Source organism: Charadrius vociferus, unplaced genomic scaffold, assembly GCF_000708025.1.
Source record: "Charadrius vociferus isolate BGI_N301 unplaced genomic scaffold, ASM70802v2 scaffold286, whole genome shotgun sequence".
Taxonomy (NCBI): Eukaryota; Metazoa; Chordata; class Aves; order Charadriiformes; family Charadriidae; genus Charadrius; species Charadrius vociferus.
Window position 1 is genome coordinate 259,614 of NW_009648967.1, and position 8,503 is coordinate 268,116.

Genomic DNA, 8,503 nt, shown 5'->3' on the forward strand with positions numbered 1-8,503 from the left:
GAGTAGATCCAGCAGTGGATGTTGTTTAAATTGACTTTAGTAAGGCTTTTGACAGTGTCTCCCAAAACATCCTTGTAGGCAAACTGATAAATTATGGGCTAGACAATTAGACAGTGAACTGGTCTGAAAACCAGCTGAATGACTGGGCCCAGAAAGTTGTGATCAGTGGCACAAAGTTCAGCTGGGGACAAGTGACTAGTGGTGTAGCCCAGGGTCAATACTGGGGCAAATACTGTTTAACATCTTCATGAGAGCCCTGTATGATGGGACAGAGTGTGCCCTTGTCATGATTGCAAATGATACAGAACTTGGAGGAGTAGCTAGACCAGATGGTTGCACTGCCATTCAGAGGAACCTGGACAGGCTGGAGAAATGGTCAGAAATTAACCTCATGACATTCAGCAAAGGAAAATGCAAAATCCTGCATCTGAGGAAGTATGGCACCAGTACAACTGGTTCACAGTTGTTTTCCTCCAGTAAGATCAGATGCCACAGTTAGGTGGACTAAGGCAACTGGTGCCATTCTAACCAGAACATCAAGGGCCCAAAGTTTTCTGGGCCTTTTAAAACATTTTACTTATTTAAAACCACTTTAATGTTGGAAATTTGCCATTCCATCTATGTAGGAAGTTGATGTTGAGCTGAAATAATACAAGTGTGAGGCATGATACCCTGCCCTCTCCACTGGCTTCATATTGCTTCTGAGATGGGCTGCTCTCAGGGCCTTGGATGCACTCAGAAGCAGTGAAATGTTTAAAGATTGCTAATTATTTTCCCTGTTAATTACCTGTATGCCTCATGTATTGTACAACCAACACTGCTCAGCCCTTTTCTGATGGAACCTGTGCCTGTGTGCAAAACAAAAAAATCCACTGTGGCTGCAGTCACATGTAGCTAATGAAAGGCTTTAAACTCCCTTCTTATAAGATTCCTCAGCTGCAGATTAGGACATTCATCCTAAATGAAAGGATGAGGGAAGGATAATTCCCAAGAGGCACTGAGTAGCTACAGCATTTGTCAAATCCTGCTGACCTCTCCTCAGTTTGCTGCTCCTATTCCACCCTCCCTGGGTCACACCTCACCCACATAGGCAACATACCTTAGAGGATATTTTTAATGCATGTGAATATAGAAACTAACTAATGGATGGATTTTTCTGCACCTCTGAGTGAAAGCACTGCAATTGGAGGAGCCTGTGTTCTTCCTCCCTCCCCCAGTGTGCAAAAGTCAACCCGGGAATTGCCAGTGGAGCTTCTTTTTCACAGCTCTGTTGTGTCCTGTTGTCTCTAGTAAGCCTCTCCATCCTCACTATTGGTCTTAAAGCGGCCTCACAAATAATGCACCCTGCAGAAAATATTTTGGAGGATGGATGGTGCCAGTGTTTCCTGTTGCCAAGAGCATCATGCTGTGTGCCTCTGGTCCCCATGGCTAGCCCTTGTCCCTGACTGAGGGACCTGCAGGAGAGCAGGGAGAAGAGCCAAACACCATAATCCAGCTAGGCCACTTTGACTCACTGCTCTCCATTTAAGTAACTCATTTGACTGGGGCTAGGTCAAATGACTGGGGCTAGGTAGTGACAGGGATTGGTTCTCAGCTTTGGGTGCTGGTCCCTTGACTGCAAGCATTGCATTTCATCCTGCACTCCATCAGAAGGGTTTAAGAGATCAACAACAAGTAACGCCATCTTGAATTAATACTTTTTGGCCATGCTTTTTCACAGTGCCTCTTTGTGTTTCTGCCTGGATGCAAACAGTGTTTGAGAAAGGGTTCAATGCATTTAGCTGGATGCAGGCAGTGAGCAGCTAGAAGCCCCAGAAGCTGCTGAGGAGGCTGGGCTGCAGCACTGACCTCCAGGCACTGGGGCAGGAAGAAGCTGCAGGTCAACTTCCTGCTTGGAAAGGAGGGACTGACTCCACAGTCTGTCAGAAGCAGCTTTCTCCTCCCATCTCTTTCCAGGTGGAAGAGTCTGGTCAATTAAACTGAGGATTGGGAAACAGACTTTGAAGCAGACAAGCAAACTTACCACGTTTGAGTGCTCAGTTGCAGAGATGAGCATGAGTCACGGTAAGAGTTAATAAGGGAGGGTCACATTTGCTTTTTCTGTACAAATGAATATCTGTAGTATGCATCAGAAATAGTTTTTCACTTTACCCATTGTGAGTTCACACAAACTGTCATATTTTTGATAGGCATTTTTTCCAGGTGAGTTTAAAATTACTTTAATATGAACAAACCATGTCAGATCACAGCCATTCTGGAACAAGTTGCTTCCAAGAGACTGGTTAACAGTTAGCCCCAATTACAAAATCAAAAATGGAAATGGATTTAGAAAATAGAAATAGAAATGGATTGCAGCCTTGAGTTGCTGAAATTAACTACAAAAATTAAATTAGGTAAATTAGGAGCCTCTCATTGTGCTTCTAGATGGCTTTTTGCTACTCTGATCCAGCTAAAAGGCATGACTTGCTGATTACACTGTAAAAGTGAGAAGCAGGTCTGGCATAATATGACTGCTGGATAAATTAATTACTCCTTCTCTTGCTGGCTCCTCTGGCAGGAGGGATAAAAGATGATTCTGGTAAAGCTGGATGCTTTGTTTTAACCCCAGCCAGCCACTAGGACCATGCAGCTGCTTGCTCACTCCCCTCCCACCCCCGCAGTATGGTAGGGAGAAGAGGGAGAAAAGGAGGGGGGAAAAAACCCTCCTGGGTTGAGATAAGGACAGTTTAATAGAACAGTAACAGAAGAGGATAATAGTAGTAGTAGTAGAAGAAGAAGAAGAAGAAGAAGAAGAAGAAGAAGAAGAAGAAGAATACACAGGATAAAGTGATACACCACCAGTCACTCTCACCATCTGATGATTGGTTGCCCATCCCATCCTGAGCTGTGATTGTGGATTTCCGCTCCCTTGCCAACCCCCATTTTTATACTGAGCATGACACCTATGGTACAGAATATTCCCTTGGCCAGATTGTTCTGTTTACGGTCCCTCTCAGCTTCTATGGGAAGATGAAAAAGTCCTTGAGTAATGTAAACACCACTTAGCAACAACTAAAACAATATGTTATCAACATTATTCTCATACTAAATTCAAAACACAGCAGCTACTAGAAAGAAAATTAACTCTATCCCAGCTGAAACTAGGACACTACAAAAAGCTTGTATTTTAACCACAGGAAACCTAAACCATGAGAACAATCAGTCAAGGTCCTCCTGAGACAGTAACCTGAGAAACTAAAGAATCATATGAAATTCAACCTTTCAAAATTTTCCAAATTTTATTTACTAACAGTGCCAATTGTCCTACAAAGTCCCCCTTCCCAAAGTAAAAATAAACAAATGACACTATTATGTGTAGAACCATTAGAAAAGAAAAAAGTGGAAAAAAAATATGTATGTTTGCATGAATTCATCAGGAGTTGTGAGTTAATATCTGAGCTGGTTTGCTTTCTTGGATTTCATGAGTTTCAGAGGTTGGGCTCACAATTGCTTTAAGGTGATCTAATTGCAGGGTCCTTCTGAAAGACTGCAGACTGCCTGTGCAGTGCTCTGCTCAAGCCTTTCCTTTGATTTTCTATGATCTATTACTGTTTCACAGCTGATTTTTTTTTTAAATTTAAATTCCACACATTTGCAGCTAATGGTCTTGCCAGTCAGCAAGATCTAATTACAAAGAAGTAGATTATTCATAGGAGTGGATTATTTGTAAAAGGATGTACTGTATAGAGCCTCCCTATCTGCAGGATTTAAAACGCTGTTGCTATCTACCATACACTGCTTATTTGACACAGTTTTGGTGAAGGAGTTGTATAATCTGCAGGTATATCAACGCATTAACTACCCCATTTGGGCAGAGTTCGTATCAGTAGGGACAGCAACTCTGCTGCTCTGAGTTCTCTCCTATAGCGATAGTAATAAACTGCTTCTGTTCTGACCTGATCTAAATGGTATCTCGGCTATTTCTGCAACAGTATCAACACTTTTCTTCCAGCATATCCAAAAAAATTAATGCCAGTGTAGGACCACAGAGCTAAAGCTCCTTTCAATATTATTAACATGCACAGCATTAGAGCCTTGTCTTTACTTTGCTCCTTCTTTGTCATCAAGCTTTCAAAATCTACTCAGATTTCACCATATCTCTTTTTGGTGATATGGTGCCATTTTGTCAACTTTCTGTGAAATGGGTAGTACTTCTGTTATTTCTGAATTTTCATTTAGCAATGTTTTTGCTGTACATTATTTATCTTTGTGGGTTTCTTTTTTTTATAGCAGGGTTACTAGGATCAGCAGAACATTTTTCAGCAAGTAACCTATTTTTTACAAAATTTATCTCTGGGCAGTCTTTCTGTACACCACGTTCATAAAAGTACTCTATATGTTATTCCCTAGAAACGACAGAAATATGGTACACATGACTTTTCAGGCACTCCTGTGGGAGATTAGATGTATTACGTCAAATTTACGTAACATACATGGACTGATATTTTCCAGTCCTGCCCTAAGTGAAAGAGTGGCTGCTCTTCTGCACTTGGGTGAGTGAGAAGGTCAGAGAGAAATGGTACAGGGCTGTTTCTGGATCTCTGCAGGAGAGGGACCAACAACAAATCGCTTAATAAAACAGTGGTTTTAATAAAATAGAATAAAAAGAGGAATATAGATAGTGAGTAAATCTTATGTCCCTTCAGATGCAGGGTACCTTGCTTTTGTGTAGCATCAGAGGGAGCCTGGATGGACTTCCCCAACAGCATGCTGTGGGATTCTGTCCTCCCTCCCATGCTGCAGTGACTTTTCTTTTGAGTAACAAACAGGAACATATATCTTCTCCTCACAAGTTGCAATATTATTTCTGTCATAACATTACCTGCGCGCAGCACAGGCCAGCACAGGTCACTCACACAGGTTCCCTTACGGCATCTATTAATGTAAACACACCAACCGTAAGTACAAGGACCAATAGACATGGCTTCCAATACTGTTGTATAAGCAGATGGTAGTCCTGTAACAACTGCAGACATTCCCTCCATTTGCCTGGGAGACAGCATCACATATTGGTGATGGCAGGAGTATTATGAACATCTGGTTCCTTTTAACAGTGAGAAAATTTTCACCAGATTCTTTCTTCTTCACTCAGTCATCGCTTAGTGTAGGGACGAGGCTGTAATGGCAACCTCTGTTGCTCAAGGCCTCCTTGTCATATTGAGGTACAGGCCTGGGAAGGTAGGAAGAGAATGAGATTAACGAATAGTAATGTCCAAGCAGTAAAAAACATTGCAGCCATTTCCTTTGCTACATCTTCCCTGCAGCATGGGTCACCAGGGCCACCATTTTCATCTTCTCTTTCTGATGCTGTTGCATAGGTAAAAAACCATTCTCCCTTGCAGCTTGAAAAGTAACAAGGCCTTTTCAGTTTTCTATAAATGGTATAGAGATGAGGGCTGATGCAGGCTATTCCTGGACAAAAGAAAGCCTATGCAGGTGACACATGGCACCTGCTCTCTTTTCTTTAGGTTTATATGGCTATTATGTACCGAATAAAAAATACTTAAAGACTTTTCACTAACAACAATAGCTGTAAAAAATGTAGCATCAGCACAGAGCGGAAATTCTTTAACAGCTGTGTGACATAGTCCCTGAGTTTTCTAACTGCAGGTATGAGCTACCAAACTGCGTTTTTTGGCATACAAGTTTGTTACTAAAATTAAACTACACTTTTTGAAGAAACACGTTGACTAAATTTTAATACAGGTACTTAAATTCTACCTATGTAAAATCCTCCCTCCGGGCTGAACTAAGTACAGTTTATTACAAAAGAAAAACACGTCCGGTGTCAAGGGTGAATAATTTTTACCATGGATCATAGCAACCCATCATGACTGAGAAAAAAGATTAACAACTATTTGACAGAATGAGATATAAGTCGTCAGTGAGACTTCTTTGAAATTTCTGATCATGTAGTTCTTACACAAATATTTATCTCACTGTTTCTCAAGAGCTGTTGTTACTGAGATAAGATTGTAAACCCTGTGCCCAAACCTGCAGATATTGAAAAAGAGACAGAGTGCCATCTTGTGGATGCTACAGGAACATAAAAATTTGTTCCAGAAACACGTATTCCTTAAAAAAAGAATGGAAGTATGCAAGCATACATCTGTTTATATAGACATTATAACCAAAGGGGTAGCTTATTATTAACAGGAAGAAGCATATTATGCGCAATATAAACGTACCTGCCTCACAATTTATTTCTTTTTTGCTCTACAACCGAAATAAACTGAAAATTCCAGGGGCGAGTGGTCACAGATGAGTGGACACATTGTTTACTGTTATGGCTTGTCATTAAGTTAGGCAACTAGGTAACAACTTTGATATTTGGTCTTAATATTCAAGATGCTGCCATTACTAAATATCATTAAACAAAACTTTTTGTAGCATCTCTCCACATGCTGTCTGACAGCAGAACAGAATGTATGCAGTAGTGGCATGGGACTTTTTTTTAATCTACTTTTCCTTCTTTTACATAAATTACCACTATTCTTTTTTGTTCAGCTGAAGTTATGTAAACTATGATCTGTAAGTCAGCCAAAGTTACTCAAACTGAAGCAAGGAATTAAAATGTTAGCATTAAACAGATGGTGGGGAGCAGTATGAGAGAAAAAAGAATTAGTAAGAGGTAAATTTGAGGTGCAATCATTTTAAAAACAATTTTGGCCTTATTCTATAAAATAACTAGTGCCCAGAGATCTGTGAATTGGTAGCATTCAGTATTTTGTGGTGCAACATAATCAGTCTCTCAAAACACTTTCCCATTATTAGAATGAGCTGGTTACCGTTGGCTTTGCCTGCAATTCGGTATGAGCATGTCATAGGTCCTTAGGCTGCTTTTCTTTAGAAAAAAAATAGCCAATAGCGTTAGAGGTAACTCCAGCAGCACTTTTGTAACTTGTTATATCAAACTGGTAAAGCTAGCAACTGTGCCTTACAGGAATAACGGGAAACGACTGGGAATTCACTTCAAGGACTTTGATGATTTTTCAAGATATTGATATGCGCTTTTATATCAATATGCGTTAGTACACTGCAGGAGTCCTGAGTAAGACCCCCAAGACTTATTTGGCATCTATACCACTGACATAAACAGACCAGCAGAGGCTGTCTGCTGTGTAGTGGAGACTGTATATACACACCTGTTATCTGCTATCTTGAATGGCACATATGCAAATTCAATTTATTTGAGCTGGATCAGGTCAGAAAAGAAAGCATCAATCAGCTGGGTATATTAAAGCAGCATAGTGACACACCTACAACATGAAAAGTGACTGGAAACAGGACATTAAAGAAAGAAGTATTGTAGGGGGTTTTACTTTCTAATACAGTGAATACAGGATGAGTGTTTCTGTCCGGATGTCTCTTCCTGAAAGAAATCCCTGCAGTGCTGGCCTGACAAGCCATGGGAGAGTACAAATTATTTTTCTTTAGCAAGCAACTCCAGTTTGTCATAATTATGTAATAAAAAATAAAATAATAACAAAACATCATGGTTTGGGCCCAACCATCCACTGCGTGGAACGACAGATGCTCTCCCCTGCTGCTCTTCAAAGAGAGGCAGGAGAGAGAGACTTCTGAGTTTAGAAGGAACTAAACTAATGAAATATTAAAATAAAAAGAAATAATGACATATGTAAAAAACCCTATCAGGCTCCTAGGATGACCATCATGACACCGGCTGGCACTGGGGCAGTCCCAGGCTGGACTCAGTGACGGACAGGAACTGGATTCCGGATCTGCATTCAGGATCGGGATCACAGGCAGATGAACACAGAGTCCTCCTCAGACAGTGTCCGTTGAAGAAAGAGGGCTGAGCCTTTGATCCCTCAGCTTTCATACGGAGCATGAGGCAGAAGGGATAGAATACCCCGTTGGTCAGTTTTGGGTCACCTGTCCTGTCCGCTCCTCCCCACAGGTGGGACCCCTCTACGCTTTTCCACTTCTGACGCTCCAACAGGTCAAAAGACCAAGTTATCTTCCCTTGGGTGTTATAGCAATAAGTATAAGCGAGAGCCTCTCTGCATACCATGCCTGGGCATCAGCTATAAACATAGGTCTTGCCACTCTGAGAGAGCAAACAGTGTCTGCACAATATGCTGTTAATTTCAGTAGTTAGAAGAGGCCCAGCTAAGAAGTGAAGTTACTGAACAGAAAATTGGTTCTGTTTTACCTCAAACCAGGATATAAAAAAAAATAATATCTATTTTCACCGTTTTCCCCAGATGTCTGCCATATTCTGAAGCACTTGAGCTTTCCTGAAAGAAAAAGCAAAAATAAGAGTCGATGGGGAAGCAACGTTGGCCATTTCATGGGTGCTGAGCGCGCGGTGTGACTGCTGGGCGAAGAGGGCTGACAGCCCCAGCCCTGGCCACTGCCCACCGCCCTCAGCTCGCACATTGCTCACGGCCTCCATTTTGTGTCACGAAGGCCGCTGCCCCGGCCACATCCAGCATCTCCC

General features: G+C 41.5%; 1 protein-coding gene across 1 annotated transcript in view; it reads left to right on the plus strand.

Annotated features, from left to right (window-relative positions):
- The first annotated feature begins 247 nt into the window (after nucleotides 1-247).
- The window catches only part of LOC104288845 (riboflavin kinase-like), a 13,248-nt gene continuing 4,992 nt past the window's right edge, over nucleotides 248-8,503 (plus strand). The window contains exons 1-2 of the mRNA XM_009887717.1: nucleotides 248-476; nucleotides 1,957-2,064. Coding sequence (XP_009886019.1) covers nucleotides 248-476; nucleotides 1,957-2,064 — 337 coding nt within the window. The remainder of the gene's footprint in view (nucleotides 477-1,956; nucleotides 2,065-8,503) is intronic.